We start from the raw sequence: 20,319 nt of genomic DNA on the forward strand, positions 1-20,319 counted from the left end.
ATGGATTTGTACGCTGTTGGGCTAGCAGCTGTTGATTTATCCCTTTTGGAAACTCTTACAGTGTCTCTGGTGCTTTTTGTGGTCATCCACCTGAAGTACATAATGCCACAACACTCAAAAACATTTATTTAAATTTAGTAGTTGCCTGGTGTGCAACTGTGCTTGCAAAAAGTGCTCGTGTAAGTCTGTTACAGGCCATTGCTGAAATGGTTTAGAAATTAAAATAAAGGAGCTGGAGCCCTCAATCAGTTTTTATTTGGCTGGGGTTTTTATTGGTTTTTTTTCCCCTCAGTGATTTGAGGGGTGTAATCAGACTTCATCTTAATCACCTTAACGGAGTTACCTAGATTTATCAAAATGATTATATGTAAAAAGACTATGGATGCATTCATCTGCATGTATGTGTACCCAAGTGTATGCAGAATAAAATTCTTAGCACCACATAAAATACTGAAAATCAAAGGAAACTAGTAATGTTTCCCTTCCAAATTTTGGTGTTGTTGATTAAAGAAAAAAAGGAAGATGACATTATTTTCCAAACTAATGCATTGCCTACAGACCTGCTAATAAAAAAAACCCCCAGACTTGTGTGTATGTTCTTTCTTTGGGAAGATACCTAAGGAGTGGTTTGAAAGCAAAATAGTTTGTTTTTTGCATAAATACTTAGAGCAGTATTCATAGCCTACCTAGGTGAATTTAGCTTTTTCATGTAACAGCAGCAATGGAGTCATCAATATTTTATTTCTATTTCATCATAGCCAAACTATGTAATGAAACAGATATTTGAACAAAGTAATTTCTTTTACTCTCCATATGTTACAGATACCTAAAACTAACTAAATGACTACTCAGATATGTGGAAATATATAAACCTTTAGATCAATTGAAATTTTCAACAGGAGGGTTGTTGGCCTGTGTCTGTGTGACCCTTCTTCACTTTGCTCATGCTAGCAATACCTTAGCAATAGCCTGGCTTTTGGGATGAGGGCTTTTTTTTTAAATTTCCCCTCCCAAGCCAAAGACCCCAGGCTGTTGTGATTCCTCTATCATCAAGCTTGTAACAATATAAAACAATACCTGTGTGCACACCTACACACAATACAAACAAGAAACACTGCCAGGCACAAATCCCAGGGGCAGAGTGCAGTGCTTGTATTGGCACCTGTGCAAACAGAGCCTGGGCTGGGTACTGCTGCTCCTCCCTCTTTCTCCAGCTGGCCAGGCTGAGCCTCACCTCTGGGTGTGCACACAGCTGCACTGGGACTCTGGTGGCTGCTCTGGGAGATGCTCCAGGAGTGACTCCAGGCATGTTTCCCCTTTGCAGGCCTCTGGACCTTCAAGTGCCTCAGCCACTGGTCCTGCTCCAGTGGATCTTACTCCTGCTGTCCTGCCTGTGGGCTAGTCTCACTTGAGGTTTGCCAGCCTTGACAGGTACATGCACACAAGACTAGTCAGAAATAGGGTGCAATAATAGTATGGGATGGACTGCAGCAGTGCAGTGTAATTGGTAAGCTGTCTACATGGGACTGGTCCCCTTTATCCCCTTTGTCCTTGGTTTTCCTATGCCTCCTTCTCTCCAGTCTGCTTTAGTCACTCCCTTTACGCACTTCTGGTGGTTACCTTAAACATCCCAGAGGAAGTTTGGCACACTGCTGCAATCCACTAAAAAAATAATCCTCTAATAAATTTTACACACCCCCTAAATTCTTATTCCTCTGAAGTCTTATAATCTTTAGGTAATCCCTCAGTTTTCAGGGTTTTCTAGGGAGTTTCCTACCCTTGTTGGTGGGTTTTGCACTAGGAGCAGTCATCTGTATCGTTCCCCTTCCTTGTTTTTTGGATTGGTGAGTCTGTACACTTGGTTTTTGCTAATTGTTCTGATTCTTGCCGTGGCTTTGTGTTTAATTGGTAACCTTTAGTCAGGTAACATGCTCTGTTATATGGAAGTATCTCTGCAGTACTTTCCCAGTGACTGGACCAAGAATGTGGTGGAGGCAGTAGATCTCATCTTGCTTAACCTTAGATGTCTGCAGTGCAGGCCTAGTGTGCAGCTTTGCGTACCTGATCTGTGCTCAGTGGGGGTAAATGCTTATTTCAGGAGGTGTTATCCCATGCTTCAGACATTTGTGTTTTAGTTAAAACTTTATACTTAACATTATGGTGTGAAATATGACTAGTTAACTTATGAGTATCTGTCTAGGTTTGGACAGAACTGCACACAGAGGCAATGAGGTTCAAGATGAGCAAAACCAGTGACAAGCAAACACCTTGTGCACCTTCTGCAATTCTGCATCTAAAAGTCTAAAAATGTTTGAAGAGAGATGAATGAGGTTTTGTAACTGAAGACAAAGAAACTTCTATGGATAATGGTTTGTGGGAAACAAGCTCAGTGTTAAACTAGAGAAAGATGTAATAGTGTTTGAAGAAGAGGGACTTTAATTGGACAGAAAAGACTGTGATGTGCTCACCCAAGACTTCTGGGCTTTAGAAGGTATGTGAAGAATTCTAGCACAAAATCAAAGATCACAGTTCAAATACCACCAACTAAAAACTGCTGAAAGTGTCATTGCTTACTTTAATAAATGAAAAAAATATACACTTCTCTCAGTTGAAGATCGTGTACTTTATACACAGTTTGAAACAACCTTAAGGGCTTATTTTCAAAGGTAGTGAGTAATTACTGTTAAACTAACTTAAGGCAGACCTGCTGTTTTCCAGTGTCTTCAAAGTTTGATCTGTTATCTCTGAAGTTTTTAGAATATAAAGTGGAATATCTTGAGTTTAAATTTTTTTTTATATTAATGAACATTAGTATACTTAATGATTTAATTTTGTCCAGGGCTGGAGCGGTTTCAGCAGGTACAAAAAATGTGAGCTTGTAGCATGTTGCATCATGTTTGCTACTTTTATGGCTTGTGTGGGCAAAACCAAAGATCTTTCAGCAGACAAAAGAACATTGCTGATTATTAAGAAGATAAATGGATGGAGATGGTATTTTGACTGTCATTGTAAAAATGTGATTAAAAACCATAATATGATAGAAACCCACAGATTTAATATAGATTCAGTAGACATATTGTGTTCATGTATTTATTACAATACTGACATCCAAGCCTCTAACTTGTATCAGTCAGAGTGGAATTATTTGAAGATGTGGCTTTTTTTCTAAGAGCCTTATTGTAGAATATGACAGATTTTTTCAGCAACCTGAAAAATGCCAATTACTTACAAAACAGTATATGAAAGCTGTAGTGGCATAAGGTACAAGTGGGCTGTGGGGTGTAGCAAGGGATAGGGGGTCTGTTACACCTGCTAAGAGATAGGGGGTCTGTTACACCTGCCATTGCATCAAACAACTGCCTGAAACAACTCCACTAGTTCATGACAGAGCCAAGCCTTATCAACAGCTGCAGAGTCCCAGTCTGAGCACTCCTGCTTTTGCTATCTGGGGCAAACATCCCTGGGTAGCTAAGCAGCAGCATTCGTCATTACTCATTTCCCTTTCACTCTGTCCTGTGAGAACAGCTGTTTGCTGTTTTTCTGCACTTTGAGATCTAGGGTAGAGATCAAACAGTACCTGAGGATGAAATCACTTCTTCCTATTTGTGAAACTCTTTTGATCTGAGGATTCTAGATTTTCCAGCATTACGGTTTTCTTTCTCTTCTGTTTTTGTTCTCTTCACATCCCTGCTTCCCAAAATAGCACCTCAGAAATTCTTGCTTTCTCTGTGGTTATCATTGACTTGGCTGAATGACTTAGGTTTTGCTAATCAGAAAATAGAAATACTTCTTTCTTGAGGTTATTGCTGCTGTATAATATCTGGGGCAGTATTACCCCTAATCCCTCCAAAAATGAGGATGGTTTTGCTTTTAAAGACCTATGGTTGCTTTAATCATTTGCAGATGCCTGTGAATCTACACTGTGGTGTGCACAGTATTTGGGATGCATTAAGGGAAAGGAAACCTGGACTCAAAAGTTCATGGAGGATGAGAAGCCAGGAGAGCCAAAGGGGAAAGATTATTACCAGAATATAATTGCAAACTGGCCAAAGGGGTGCAGTGTGGCATGGCAGGAGATGGGGGAGCTATAAGGCACAATTCAAAAAGAAAGGAGCATGTCAGCAGTTTTCTCGCTCAGTTTGAGTGAAGACGAAAGGGAAATTCAATCCCTCTTATGCTATAAGAATGTAAGGTGAAATATCAAAAATGCTTTTTTTTTTTTTTTCCCTCACAAATGGGATTATCCAGCATTTAAGTCTGAAGGCAAAAAGAATCATTGGCTCAGCTGGGTATCTAAAGGTATCATATTTATAGACCAGCTATTTCAGGAATAGAGCCTGTGTTCTTTTTGCATCACTTAAGGCAAAATATAACCTTGGCAAACAAAACCACTGGCAATATTTGGAGTTGCATCATTCTCAAGTGAGTATTCAACATCAGAAAACGTTAGGACATTCATGATAAGCTGCTGTTTTTACATAATCCTATCAGTTATGGCTGTCCAGTAGCTGTGGTACAATATCTCGAACAGAAAATGTTCACTATCACAAGTTAAAGCAGCTTGGGATAGGTAACTGGATTATGATACTGATGTCAAACTGTGGAATAAACTTAATTCAGTAATTGGGTGTCTAAATGTGATTTGAAACTAAGGTTTAGTCAGAAGAGGGTTTTTTCCCCTCCAGGAATAAAGGAATAAAACCAGAAATCTGGCTTAGTGACAATTCCTTAAATTATGGACAATGTGTAGTAATTTGCTTCAAAAGACAAATACCTTTGTGTTTTGTGCCTTACTCTGTGGAGAATCTTTTTTGTGAAGAGCCCTAGACAGAGATTTTGACAGAGCTCTCTATGTTGAAGAAATGTCATAGTGAATTTTGGACAGAGCCAAAATTCAAACGGATGGTCACACTAAAGTATGCAGTCACAGTAGCCGACACAGAAAAATGTGGCAGAACAGATCAGAACTAAATTCTTAAAAAAGCATATTAAAATGAGTTTCGTTAAAATGTTTAGCAACCAAAGATTTTATTCATAAGATAGGAAAAGCTAAAATAGTATGCAGTGGATTGCTGTACTAACCAGTTACATATTTCAGTGAGAAATACCTGAAAGAAGAAACTGCAAATCTGTCAGGTTCTCATTTTATCTGTCTTAATTCAACCTACTTTTCATATCACCAGAAGCATAAGACTTCAGCTGCCTTGAGGAAGTACTATCAGAAGCCAACACCATCACAGTTTCCTAAATTTTCTTGCAAAACTGCTGCTTTAGTGAATATTGTGCTGAAAATGTCTCTGGTTTTCTCGTCTTTGGGGATGCCAAAGTTTGGGTGTTTTGGGCCACAATGTCCAGTCCGAGATCAGGGCCTGCTTTATTCTGTGCAACTGTTTCTGAGTAGCCAAGGGGAGTACCAATGCCAACAGCAGTTTTCCATCTGTTCCTTCCTGACCTGCAGATATATGTTTAATGCATAGCTACAAAAGACTCTTAGCTTGTCATGGAGGGCGTTAGATTTCCCTGCTGGAGGCCGGCCATGGCAAAGCAAAGCTTTCCACTTGAGTCATTTGCTCACAGTTGAAATTGTGCAGAAGTTGCTGTTTTAGTGAGGTAATGATACTTTAGACTTCCCTCTTATGGAGCAATACAATTCTCTGAGGTCACACTGGTTTTTATCACCTTTGTTTATTGACGTTCCGACTTCAGGACATTTTATTCAGTTCTGAGAGTTCTTAAGCAGCAGGTTTTTTATCAGTGTCTCCAGGAAGCAGATACCATCAGCAATGTCCAGACCTACATGTGCGTGATCTGACCACAGAATTTCACTGTCTTGAAGACGTGTTACCTCCAAAATACAGTAAATTCACTATTAACTTTTAGAGATCTTGGTCCATCTATCTGGTGCCTTAATGAAAACCATAACATTTTCTGATTATTGTACAGATTCACTAACAAATTTCAGAGATCGTCTTTGAAAGCTTTCTGAAAGTCAATACCAAAGACCACAGTCTAGGTATGTTTGGAATGTGCCCTGTGTCCCACTCTGCACTGGTTGTTCAGTGACAGTGCACAGCCTGAAAATATGGTCAGCGCAAGAGCAGCTGCCAGAAGTAATCTTAAAGTACCTGAAGATGCAGTGATGCTGCAAATCCAATTCAGTGTAACTATGTAGGAGAGTTTTCTTGAGAGGTCTGTGATGCTCTGTCAGTCTTACAGTCACTAAAATGGTCTTTCAGGTAGGTTTTTCTTCTACATTCTTCTAAAGTGGATCCATTCTTTTATGCTCAGTTCAAGATTTAGAGCATCATTTTGTGATTCTTTTTTGCTGCCTTTGAGCAGATCTGATCTGTTTTACCCTACATGGTGCCGTGCCTTCCAGTTCTTCACTTTTAAGCTATTTTTGTGTTAATGCAAGATAATTTTCTCACAGTTATTGTCTTATTTAAATTAGCCACATAGATTATTTTTCAATTGATAGGGCAGTTTCATTATGAAGTGGAAATCTCCACTTTAATTTGGGATAGGGTTTCTTTTATGATAATGGTATTTCCTCCTTTGTTTTTTATTAGTTAATTCCGGCTATTATTAAAATCAGAAGCACCCTTTTTCTATCTGCCAATGTGATTGTCTTTTCTTCATAAACATTTATTTTATTCACTTTTTCCATTTTAATGTGATTTTGTCCTGACCATTTGGGAAGTTCTGCTTTGCTGGTCCCTTTCTGACACTGCCACTCCATAGTAATGCAGTGACCCAGCCCTCCTATTTTTATTGAAAAATACCAGAGAAGTCTTAGTTCTACTAACATATTTTGCTGAAGATACTCAGGTTTTGTTTTTTTGAAACCTGAAAATTATGCCTTTTGGTAGAAAAATTGCTTTTTAAAGAACTGACATTTAAACACCATATATTTGAGTGGCTATTTTTTATTCACTTCTGCAAGTATTTTATTTAAATTTATTTTCCACAATGGCAGTACATATGTCACACTCACTGTTGGCACCTAAAACTTACATGCCCAAATGTTCAGAGGAACAAATAAAAATTAATATAGGTTAAAACCATGTTGTACTCATATTTTATTATCACCAGTCTGATGTGATTTTGTGGGCAGAAGAACATGCTCTTGCCATCTAGAGATAATTTAGTTACCAAAGCTGGATAATGTCTTTATTGGTGCTGCTGTGTGAACAGATTCCAGATACCCAGTCATGTTCTGGCCATAATTAGTTCTCCCTACTTTCCCATTTATGCCCAGCCATGTTGATGCGGGTGTGCTACTGTTAGCAAGGTTCTGTAAGATGTTTTAGGAAGTGGTTTTGTGTCATGGTACCATTTGGAGGGTTTTCATCCTCACTTACTTGAACTGTGTACCTGCTGATTTGCTGCTAATTGGTTCCTCATCAGTCTCTCAGGGCTCTTTATGTGGTGTCACTCACAATCAGTACAACTTCTCTGTTTTCCTCCAGCAAGGGAACCTCAGTAGTTCATGATTTTATTATTGTTCTTCAATTTGATACAATCTGTTCCTGACCATCTGTACCCACTCATGCTGAGAATATCAATACTGTAATTTTCCATCTCCCTCATAACTTGAGCTGATTTTTCCGGCTTGCGGCATTGGATGTACATGCCAGGATCTTGTACATAACATGGAGCAGCAGATACCTTCAAGGTTTGAGCTCTTTGCTGAGATGGGATTGGATTGATGCTTGTTGCACAGATTTGTTTGGGACTATTCACTAATCCAAGGAACTGAGATGGATATTGTCATGGAGACAAAGTGAAGGCTTAGCCAGTAATATTTCTAAAGAGGAAGGTGGTCAGTCTTGCATCTAGCTCCCACGCTTGAAGAATCAAGAGAGAAATTTCTGTCTGGCCTCTATCTTTGATTTACCCAGCCTTGGTAGACCCTTTGGGAGCTTCCATAATCCTGCTGACATAACTTTGGATCAGAGTCTCCTAAGCAACCCAACAGAGCAAGGTACCAGGTTCAGAAATGGGGAAAAATGTGGGTTTGCCTCTGGGTGGGGTGCGTGTGCGCTTTGCATAATTCTGGCAATTTGTATTCTACTGTACTTAGAATTAAGCAGGTTAATTTATCTTTTCCTCTATTTGTTCATATCTGGTGCTTAGAGGATTTGGAAAATCCTATTCTCAGCCATCAGCTAATTTCATAGAACCTACCACAACTGTTACATGTCTGGTGGACTATTTTATGATTTCATTTTTGAATTTTTTTTTCCTTCACATGATGTCTTGAAGTAAAATGCTTCTAAATGACATGTGGTTAGGAATCTGATAAATTAAATCCTTTCAGTATTGAAGTAATCCTTCAGGTCATGCAGACTGCTACATTTGTGTGTGTGAGAATATAAGGGAAAATAAAGACACATAATGGACTATAACAGGAGGTTTCAGTGGTGTTATAAAGCACAGGAGTAAAGTTCAGATAATTTATGGTCCACTTAATAGAAACTCGTAATGGAATAATACCTCTATAAATCAAAATTTGCCCATTGCTTATTTTAATATGTGATTCTGATTCATTAATCCATGCCTTGTAGAAATTTCTATACCTTCTTGAGTCATGCAAATGTCTCCTATCACCCCAGCTATTGCTTTCTTGAGCAATTAGCTCTGTTTCACCCTACACTGTTGTCATATATTTTTTACTTCATCTAACTTCACCATTTTGGGGAAAATATACTGTGCTAATTTTTCTTTTTCAAAAATAGTGTAGAATTCGTTGTACCAGAATTGGAGAGGTACAAGAGGCAATAAGTACGTACATAGTGTAGAACCAAATATGGAAAAAAAAAGAATACACGAACAGAATAATTTGGGCTGCTTTCTTCATGTTACCTTTTTCCTGCTTCAAAGGTCTGATCACAACAAAATGTCATTTTGAAGGACATGTGGACATCATGCACTAGGGAGACAATGTACTTCTCCTCAGCTAGTGAACAGGTTTATCTTTTCCTCTTTTTAAGTATTCTGTGAGAGAATAAAGCAAAGCTGAGACACTTTGCATGTCCTTCTCATCCTAGAATGAAACATGACGTAAAACATTGGAATTAAATGCTTGCTGGATATGGAATTATGGACAATAACAGTGTAGGGCAAGAGCAGGTAACTGTATAGAAGTCGAAGATGTTACATCAGGTGGACAAAGTCAGAGGAAGCAACTTTCTGACTCGAAATGAGAAGTAGTTCCTTGTGAGAGAAGCAAACAGCCATGGGCCCATCATGTCCTCTTTGCTCTCAGGATGTGAGTCAGTAGCGTTGTAGTTGTTTGCAGTCATCTGCTACTGCAGGTTAGGGGCTAGGCTAAAAGGCTTTACTGAAGTCCAGGCAGACAACATCCACAGCCTTTCCCTCATCCACAAAACAGGTCACACCATCACAGAAGGAGATCAGGTCAGTCAAGCAGGACCTGCCTTTCATAAAACCAACCTTGCCAGGCCTGATTCCCTGGTTGTCCTGTATATGCCCCATGTTGGCACTCAAGATGATCTGCTCCATGACTTTTTCTGGCACTGAGATCAGGCTGAAACCTTGTTGAAACCTTGTTCCAGCCTTTCTTGTACACATTTGCTAATTTCCAGTCAACTGGGACCTCTCCAGTTACCCAGGACTACTGGTGATGACTGAAAGCAGCATGACAAACTCTTCTGCCAGCTCCATCAGTACACTTAGGTGGATCCCATCTAGCCCCATAGACTTGTGGGTGTCTAAATCACGTAGCAGGTTGCTGGCTATTTCCTCCTGGATAATGGGAGCTTCATTCTTCTCCCAGTCTCTGTCTTCCAGCTCAGAGGACTGGATATCCAGAAAGCAATTGGTCTTGCTGTCAAAGACTGAAGCAAACTAGCCACTAAGTACCTCAGCCTTGTCCTCATCCTCTCTCACTTTTTCCCTCTGTATCCAGAATTGTCAAATGTTGATTTGTCCTACACACCTCGTGGACTGCAGTGATTTGTACATAAGAAGCAAAGCTTTATTTTAGTGTATAACTCAGTTTTCTGTATTTTTATGGCTGAGTTTTGAATGTGTTACAGACTCTTTTTATGGGTTTTGAACTCTTGACAGCTATGAATACTTTTGAAAACAACTGTGAATGATGGATGAATACCTATGAAATCCACAGTATAACCAACAAAATGCCATCAGCTGTTATTGATGTTTTTTGCTTGTTATCTTTTGAAATAGCTGGCTCAGGGGTGACTATGCACATAGAATATGGCTACTTATCAGACCAGCTCATATTCAAGACAGAAACATAGGAAAGAATGCACCCAGATAACTAGAAAATTTTATTTGGATATTTAATGTTGACACATACAGTGGGAATTAAGAAAGGTTATTAATCTGCCCACTGTTATGGAGAGAAGTACAGCAGTAATGAGACATTGTAAGGACAGGACTGCTTTACTGAAGCAACTATAAACATGTGCCCCTCAGTGCAGCTGGGTACTTGCCAATACCTGCTCAGTTTGCTTGATGGGAGTGCATGTACAATTGCTGTGAAAATATTTCCTATGGAATAGCAGAGACTAGGCTGGGAAGTCTTTCTGCACAAGTATATCCTCTTTGGCTTTGTAGTGTATCAATTCTGTAGCACTAATCTGAACTGTAGTACAGTGGTTAATGACATTTAGGCTAAGCAGCTGTGTTAACTCAGTGTTTCATACTTCAGGGTAGTTACTGGTCTTGTTCTTTTCCAACTCATAAATGCCCTGTTTTTGAAAGTGTCATCCACTAATTTTATAGTGGATGTAGTAGTACCTTTTGTAAGAGACAAGGCAGACTTAAGCAGCTGATAGTCTAAAGTATTGTCTCTCTAAAAGATTCTCTGCACACTGGCAGTGGAATAACTCCTTTTGCATTCAAAGAAGGAGATTCCCTACACCTTCTTTTTTAGTTATACCTCTTTGAAATGCAAGAGGAAATGTCAAAAATGAGCTCGTATTTTATTATTCCTTCCCTTCCATCCTTCCTTTGTAAGACCATTTTTATAGAGAATTTTTTCCTGTCCACTATAAAAACAGACTGTGTTCAAGTGCTGCTGCTTATACTTCACTATCATCAGGAAAGCTGGAAATAAAATTGTAACTTGTAATCCATTTCTATTTTAAATACCTTTGTCTGACAGCAATCCTAACGTATACTTTTTGTATCAATTTGTAAGATGCTGTAGCATGAAAAAGGTAATAATTGTACTCAGAGGTTGTGTATTTTCTGAGACTAATATTGCTAGTAAAAATAGCCAAGCTTTTCTGCATGTGAATCCCTCCTCAGAATGTTTTGATTTTCTACTTATTAGAAAATCATTATGAATGTAATTATACTAATGTAGCTAGTGAATGAATCTTGTTTTAATCATACTTGTAATTCTAAGTATGGCAGAATCCTGGTCTGGAGAGCAGAACACAAAGCAGCCATCATCATGTTACTACGTGTTTGCTGACTCTCATTTGGCCTAATGCAATTTTCCCCTTAGCCTAGTAAAATGCCAAAGTTGATTAACATTGATTAAGACTGTTCATAAACTTTTCATACTGTACAGTTTGATTTTATCTGAGGCATGTCAGCTAGGATCTCATGGGGAGCCCTTTCAGGGAAACAGTGCTAGAAAGTGTCAAATAAGTGCTAATGATCTCAATGGACAAGAAAGAAATTGTTTTCCAATTGGACTTTAGCTTTTACCATTCTAGTGCCTTCTGTCTCTGGAGTGTAAAATGGACTTTCACAAGACACTGGCTCCTTCATGCAGGGGAGCTAAAATTGTAATGTATTCTTGCTTGAATTAAAAAAAGAAAAAAATAAATTGCCTGTACCATTATGCTTTTAGGAACAGTTTCACAATGCTACCACTTCTGCCTTTGTATATTATTTGAATTAATTGAACTTCCTGATAAGTTTGGTCATTTGACAGATGTGCAACCTAGAAAGGTAGGTTTCTAGATAGAAAATACCAGATTCTAAACTTTAATTATCATCACTTTCGGGGATGTTTTCATTATCAAAGCTACAGTAGTCCAGGTCTGTGAGACTGTAGTTGAAAATCCAAACAGCTAAAGCCCTCCTGCCTTTGGATTTTGAGGAAAGTAAAGAGTCAAACCAGAATTTTCTACCTCTTGACAACGGAAAGGTCAGAACTTAAACTAGATGCAGTAAAAAAGGAACCTCAGCAATGGACTGGTTTTGCATGAATGGATGTTACCTTGAGAACTTTCCACTCAAATGCTTCTTTGGGAAAACTCTAAACAGTTCTGCTCCAGCTATGATGCTCTGTCTCCCAGATTGTGTCTCATTTTTCTTCAAAGATCAATTTAACACCATCTTGTAATAATGTCCATGAAAAAATAGTCATCTTCCAGTTCTCTAGTGTTGCTACCTTTATCTTACTGCTGTCTTCTCATTTCAATTGCATTTGTCTGAGTTACCCATGTATTGTGTTTTTTTCTGTGGCTCTCTGAGTTTTCTGTGGCTGTTGCCTGTGCTATTTTTTCTATTGATTTCTAGGGCACTGGACTCTCCAGACATGACTAGGCTTTCTAAGCATGACTGTAATAATAATAGTAATAATTCAGGATATTATTAATACTTTTAATAATGAATAATAAATTGAGAGACAGAATCACATAGTGCAGTTCACAAACAAAAAAAAAGGAAAAAAAAGAAGAAAAGAAAAAGGACAAACAGTCATTTCTATCTTGTATAAAATCAGGAGATTTGGGACTTTCAAGATGTCACTACAATAGGAATGAATGTATTCCTGAAATCTGGAACAGGATATTCTGTACCAACTCTGGAGGACAATCTTATGACTGAATTAAAAAAAATCACATAGGACTTAAGAATACTGGTGTTTCTTCTAAAACAGCTTGAGTTTCATAAATGCAGGAGGGGTCAGGGAAGAAGGATTAGAAGGCAGCAAAGAGGGAAGACAATGCTGCATCCATAACTTACAGGAACATATAATAATGTTCTAAGCACCAACTGTGCTAATGTAAGCCTATGCTTTATGTGTTGAATAATGCCTATATATTCATCATTTAGAAACCAGTGTAGTATCTGACAACTCAGAACAATTGAAAAGAAACCAGAGTGCTCAAGCTGGAGACAATTTTTAATACCAATAAAGGTATTAAATACCAAGTAATGGGAAGGGACCAAAAGAAATAGACTTGTATGGTTTTGGTAGGATTCTTAATTCTACAATTCTTTTAGCTGGACAATTGCAACACTGTTGATTTATTGCTATCAAGACAATTAGATTTTAAGAAATACCTTGCTGCCCAGTTACTTAGAAACATTGCTGGTACAAGTAGAGAATCAAATAGAAATGAATAACCAAAGAACTCTCATTACATGGGAACTTTTAAGTTCTTTCAAAACTTCCTCCTTTGTTTTTCAATCAACTAACTGAACAATTTAAATTGAACTGTCAAATTCAGACAGAAAATACTGAGTTTAAGATCCTGTAAAGATTTTAGCCTGCAAATTCAGCATGTTTTATGTCACAAATATGACAGAATATTTCAAACTGAGCATGGAAACAGAAGTGCAGGAATGAGACGTAATAAAGTTTATAGCATTGATCATACTTACAAACTTATGTACCCTGTGTCTGTGTATAACTGCTCTGGACAAAACATCCAAGCTGCAGAAATCATGTTTAGCAAGTATCCCATTCATTGAATAGTTTAGGTTGGAAGGAACCTTTCAAGGTCATCTAGTCCATCACCTCTCTGAGCAACATGTTCCAGTTTTAACTACCCCTATGATAAAAAAATATCTTCCTTCTATCTATCTACTTTAGTCTGCAACAGGCTAAAACATATTTCTCCATCTAACTTACAGACCCTCTTTAGGTATTTACAGGCCACATTAAGGTTACCAGACCCTTCTCTTCTCCAGGCTGAACTGCCCCAACTCTCCCAACTTTAAACCAGAAAACTACCTAATTGATCTGAACCTCTCTTCAGTTTTCAGCCAGCTGTGCTTACAGAAAACCCTACGTGCTAAGGCCTCTACCATATTGCATTTCAAAATACAACCTGGATCCCAGCTCCTTGGTCCACTGAGAGAGGTTGCAAATCAATCTCTTCCTAGCAAAGCTAATTCAGGAATAAGGTTGGACATCCTCTGAAACCCAGGCAGTTCCCATGATGCCCATGGAGAGCCCCCAGTCCACTAATCCAAAAGGTTTTTGTTAATGGTTCTCCTTGAGCAGGGAAAGGGTTTGGAAATGGGTAAAAATTGTTACACATTTCAGCACAACTTAAGAAATTCACCCTTCTGACTCAGTGAAGACACTGATCATATGCATAGAGTGGAGGAAAAAATGTGTTCTCTAGATAAAAGATCAACATCTCTCCATCTGCTGCAGACAGATCCTTAATACCAGTAGAATTGGGAGGAACTATTTCACTGGTATAGTTGGTTATGGTCAGTACTGTGTATACTATGGATGACCCTCTTTTATAGGGAATGAGATTAACAAATAAAAAAATCTAACTTCTACCCATAAATATCTAGTATTGTTCAAATCACTTGTGGGGAAGTATCCAACTAATAGAAATTTGCTTGGAGCATAAAAAAATTGCATAGAGAGTAGCAAAATCCTCCCAAAAGCAATAAGATGACAATTTGATGATATTATATAATATGTTTCCTCAATTTAGACAGGAGAAAGCTGGGAAAGATCCAAGACTTCACCAGAAAACCAGTCCATGATGGTTGGAGAGCACTTAGTACAGGACCTGGAAAACACAATTTGTTGCAGTGAGTTTTTCCTTCCTGTATGGGAATTTGAGGAGTCCCCTGCAGATTGCTTCCATGGAGTGTCCTGCAGGAAACATTCCTTGCTGGTTATATATCTGACTTGATCCACTGAGAGTCTGAGTACTGGTCATTTTCAACCAAGAATATGTTTTTTATTTCCTCCATTCACTGATCCATAAGAGAATACTTCAAAGTTCCCTTCATGTCAGCTATACAAAAATGTTTTCTGAGCTTCAAATTGGGACAGAAATAATAAATAATTAGTTACACTGGATTTTTTTTCCCCTTATACAAAACATTATAAAGCAGATGTTAGCACTTCTTTTTCAGAGAAGACATACTTGACATGATTAAACAATGAATCTACCAACTCATTTACTCTTGTAGTTGCTATGAGGAAGGAAATGGGAGTAAGTATAATGAGACCCTTAGAGAAAGACATTTGGTGGTGATATATAAAACTAGGTTACAATATCACTGTTTCCTTGGGAACCCCTCATGTCTGGCAGAACTGAAAAGGAACAGATAAAAAAAGGGTATCAGAAAAATTATATTAATAACACTGCTGGTGTCAGTACATTTAGATGACTTACAGAAGCCACTAAAAGAAAGTATCATGTGCCTTTGATATACAATTAGAGTGAATTTTCATTTACAGATTTTGCAGTGAAGAACAATTTCAACAGAGGATTGTAAACCAGGAATGGGAATCTGTTGTTTTGGAGGCTGATAGTGATTTCAGAATGAGAACTGAAAAGAACAGGAAGGGCAGGGAAACTGGAGACAGATGAATGGGAAGGTCAGAATTAAAAATGAATGCTCCTTAAAAATAATTTTTGTAAATGATCATATGACATGATAGTATGATCATTTGTTGGTTGATTATAAACTGCTGTTGACCCCATTACACTACAGTGGCTAGGGAAGTCTGTGCTGTATGTTTTCATTAATATATCACCTGAGTAATGTAAATAACAGTAACAACATGAGACAATTCTGTGCAGACTGACAGGAATATGAACAAATAATGTTTGTTTTCATATGCAGAAAAATGTGAGGAATGATAGGTGGAACTGATTGTGAGAAAGGAAGGTAGAAGCTTAGAAAGGTCAAGCTGAACCATTTTTTCATTGTCATCAAGACAGGATGTCTTCTACTCTGAATCTGCTCTCTCTTTTCAAAACAAATAGCTAGATAACATATGGGGATTACAGTTCCTATCCCTGTATTTGTTTGTTTACAGTTACCCAGTAATGGCAGGGGATTTAGGGGAAAAAAGGCAAATACCAAGGAGAAAAGAAAGCTCTTGAAATTCTACAGTAATGCTGAGAGCAAGTATTTGTCATTTGTGGATGAAACATCACAGGCACATTGAAATGATGCAGGCACTGTAAATCCAGAGAGTTCAAAGGTAAATATCCATTGGAAAGAATCTCAGCTGAATGAGGCAATGCACAAAAACTGTAGTGATGTCTTGCAACCAAAACTACAGCTTGAATACTGCTTGTGTTTATGGTTGAGGCAAGGCATGAAATATTCTTGAATCAACTGTGTAACCTGACAGGAATGGCTACTTTCAATCAGTCTGGTTCTTTGTAATCATTTTTAGAAGTGATTGACTGATTTCTCTTGTTCTTCACTTCCCTGGGATAAAGTGTATTTTCCAAAGGCTTCTCTACAGTTAATTCTTCCATTCAACATTCATAGATTGATAAAGAATGTACTATCTTTGGGAATCTGATGACACATGGTTCTAAATTTCCTCTTCTTTTTGACTTCAATGCCAGATTTATCTAGTGCCTGGAAGAAACCAGGAATTCAGTGAGAGCCAGCTGGCTGGAATCCAGTCCGAAAGGTGAAGGTGATGTGAACTGGAGGAGCAGAATGCTTTCAGGACTGAATGAAAAATCATACACTTTATTTTACAAGGATATTTGCTTAAATATAATACGCTCAGTGTCTTACACAATGGTTTATGGTTTTTACCATAGGATCTATAAGAAACAAGTTTACATCAAGAAATTGAATGGTCTCCTTTAGGTAAGGATGCCAGTGACATTTCTTAGAAAAAATTAAAATTCAATGAATATATATGCCTGATAATAGGTGGAGATTATTGTTAAGACCTGCTTTACCACAGCAAACCTCTCATGTCCTTCCAACAATCTGTTCCTCCAGAATTTGTTTCCAAAAAGGAATGGTGTTTTCACACACAGGCAGAACTCTTTATGTTTGTGGACCCGCATCCTAGAACTTATTCTCTGTGGAAGTACAGCTAATGAGGACCACAATAGGTTCTGGAAGACGACATATTTTCCCCGTGTCTTTGCACCTGGTTATAAATTGATGTCATGGCAGATAACAAATAACACCAGCTCCAAGACTATATGATCTGGGATGAGATTTCAAACTGCTGAAATTAAAACTTTTAAAATCACTTTAATATCGCTGTGTACCACTTCCATGTTATCCAGCACTGATGTTATGTCTCACAAAATGAGAGAACAGCAAGCAGAACTCTATTGTCTCTTACAGAGTAAAAACATACAGATTTAAATCGAATTGTTTCTTTGGCATTCTTGGATAGGGTATTTCCCATTTATTTGGTCTGAATGGTATTTTGGGTACTGTAGGATGCTTTTTCCAGAAATTATTTCTTGCCACAAAATGATTGTTTAGGTGGGGGATTTAAAGGTAGCAAAAGAGTTTTGAGAGGTTTATTTCACCACTACCTGGTGCCCATGTGGGAGGAGGACTTTCTTCTCCAAGCTTCTCTAATGGGTGTCACGGTCTTGCTCTTCTGGGTTATAGGAATCTGTCCAGACGGAGGCTGGGGTAGAATTCACACCTTGCGTGGGGTGAAGGACACTCTAGAAGGACCTTATGTGGGCGATCGTGGAGCAGCAGGTCTGTTGTGCTGGATTCGCACGGCTGAACAGCGATGCTGTCCCCAGCTCGAGGGAACCGGAGGCCGGCCCGGCGCACACCCCGCGTCTCCCTTTATGGTGCTCTGAGGTTCTCTGCCCGAATTGTGGACCGTGCCGTGGGGCTTACGAGGGGACTGGGATGTGGGTGCTCCGCTGCCCTCCCGGGCGGCTCGCCCTCGCCTTTCCCTCTGCCTCCATTTCCTCCTCCCTGGGCCGGAGCTCCTCCGCGCCACATCCTCCTCCCTAGGGCTGCACTCGGGGACCGGCCCGACCGAGCGGGTGCCCCTCTCCGGCCATCCTGCGGGCGGCAGGGGCAGCGGGAGCGGCGGGAGATGCGGGAGCGGCGGCCGCGCAGCGTCTCCCCGCCCTCCCCCTTGCCCCCCCGCGGCCGCCGGGCTCGGTCCTCCCTGCGCGTCGCCGGCGCCTTGGCTCCTCCTTGTCCTTCCTCGCGTGATTTTTATCGCGTCCATTTTTTGTGCGGAGATAAATAAATAAATAAGGGCAGCTGCCATCCGCCGCCCCCCGCCGCCAGCCCGCGCGGCGCCGCTAGGGGCGGCAGCCGGGCCCCGCATCGCCCCGCGCCGCTCGGCTCAGGAGAGGGAGGCAGCGGGGCGATGCGGAGCCCCCTCCCGTGACTCCGGCTCTTCCGCCATGCCATGGGTTAGGCGGACTCCATCCCGCAGCCGAGAGGGCACCAGCCAAGCGAGGCGGCGGCAGGAAGCGGCGCGGTCCGGCAGAGGAGCGGCGGGAGGCGGCGGCGGCGGCGGCGTGAGGCGAGCGCGGCGCCCCGCGGCCCCTTCCATGGACGGCGGCGAGGAATTATGAGCCGCGGCCGGCGGCCGGGACTGGCGCTCGCCCGCTGGGGCTTTCCCCGCTGCGCGCCCCGGGGCGCCGGGGCTCCGCTCTCGTACGGCGGCAGTTGCCCCCGTCTCCTGACCCCCCGACGCTCGCTCTGTCCCCCCTCTCCCTGCCTGGCGCTCGGGGTTGGGATAATCTCGCTCGCACCCAAACCACAGCGCTCCCGCGGCTAATCCTGCCCTCTCCCCTCTCCTTCCCCACCCCGCCCCAGGCCCTTCCTCTGCTGCCCTCTCCCCTCCCTGCTCCCCCTGCTCACCCCCCGGGGCCCCTCCGTCCCCGTCCTCTTGCTGCCGCCGGCGGCCCGGCGGGTGGGTGCGAGGTCGGGGCTGCCGGGCACCCCGCCCCTCCCCGGCGGGGCCGTCATTAGGCTGCCGGTTGATTACAGGGTATTGATTTGTATGTGCTTCTCCCGGCGCCGGCCGCTCCCGCTGGTGCTGCTGGAGTTCGGGCAGCGCTTCTCGTAGCGGCGGCGGCAGCTCCTACCAAACATGTCGGCTCCCGCCGGGCCCCGGAGCGGCCCCGCCGCTCCTCAGCCTCCACCGGCCCCGCAGCCCGAGATGCCGGACCTCAGCCACCTCACGGAGGAAGAGCGGAAGATCATCCTGGCCGTCATGGACCGCCAGAAGAAGGAAGAGGAGAAGGAGCAATCCGTGCTCAAGTAAGGGCGGGCGCATCCCTTTCTCGTTCTCCCGGGCCCGTGGCCGGGGAAGTCTCTCCTCTGGCCCCGGGGGCGGCACGGCCAGAGCGGGAGAGAGGAGTCGGGCTGCCGGGGTCGGGCAGGGGCGCTCTCGGCGCCGGGCGAGTGTGGGGCACGGCGGGAGGGACCCGCGGGAGCTGCCAGGGTCGCGGCAACGCTCGGCGCCTGCCTTAGTCGCGCTCCGCGGGGCGGCTCCGGCTCCGCACGCCCCGGCGCCGGCGGGAACCGGGCGCCCAACATGGCCGCACAGGTGCCGTCCTCACCCGGCGTGTTCCATCGGGAGGACGGGGGTGGGTCGGGGCGGCGGTCGGCGCCGCCGGAGGGGGCGGACCGGCAGCATCGGGCCCGGTGCCGGGGGCGCGGCGGGCTCCGCGCTGGCGGCGGCGGCCCTGCCGGGCGGAGCAGCACCGCCGGGGCCTGGGCTCCGGCCGCCTGGCTGGGTGGGTTTGCCACAGCCGCCATCTTCCCCCGACAACGTGTCTGCCGCCCGCCCCCGCCCCGCTGCTCTTTCCAAGCGTGAGCCCCGGCGCCGGGGAAAGCGGGACGCCTTCCCCCTGCCCAGCGGGGGCGTGGGGTTGGCCCCGGCCCCAGCACCAGCACCGGCACCGGCACCGGGAGCTGTCCGGGGCGACTCGGCTTAGCATTTGGAGCTAGCTGTCCACAGCCGCCCTGCCCAGCTCAGCACCGGGAGCTGTCCACGGCCACCCCACCCGGCCCAGCTCAGCACCGGGAGCTGTCCACGGCCGCCCTACCCGGCACAGCTCAGCACCGGGAGCTGTCCATGGCCACTCGGCCCAGCTCAGCACCGGGAGCTGTCCGCGGCCACCCTACCCGGCCCAGCTCAGCACCGGGAGCTGTCCGCGGCCCCCCGGCTCGGCACCGGGAGTGTCCGGGAAGCGCGAGCTTTCCCGTACGCCGTGCCCCGCTCCCGGGATGACACCGGTCTCCTTGCAGGCCCGGGGGTCCCGCTGCCGTGCACGGCGTGAGTCACGCCCTGCCCCAGTTGGCTGGCAGACACTGAGTAAAGTCGAGAAAACTGTTCTC

General features: G+C 42.8%; 1 protein-coding gene across 1 annotated transcript in view; it reads left to right on the plus strand.

The window, feature by feature from the left end:
- The first annotated feature begins 18,967 nt into the window (after positions 1-18,967).
- The window catches only part of RIMS2 (regulating synaptic membrane exocytosis 2), a 446,152-nt gene continuing 444,800 nt past the window's right edge, over positions 18,968-20,319 (plus strand). Inside the window, exon 1 of the mRNA XM_059865145.1 lies at positions 18,968-19,236. Coding sequence (XP_059721128.1) covers positions 19,067-19,236 — 170 coding nt within the window. The 5' untranslated portion in view covers positions 18,968-19,066. The remainder of the gene's footprint in view (positions 19,237-20,319) is intronic.

This window comes from Haemorhous mexicanus, chromosome 1, assembly GCF_027477595.1.
Source record: "Haemorhous mexicanus isolate bHaeMex1 chromosome 1, bHaeMex1.pri, whole genome shotgun sequence".
Lineage (NCBI taxonomy): Eukaryota > Metazoa > Chordata > Aves > Passeriformes > Fringillidae > Haemorhous > Haemorhous mexicanus.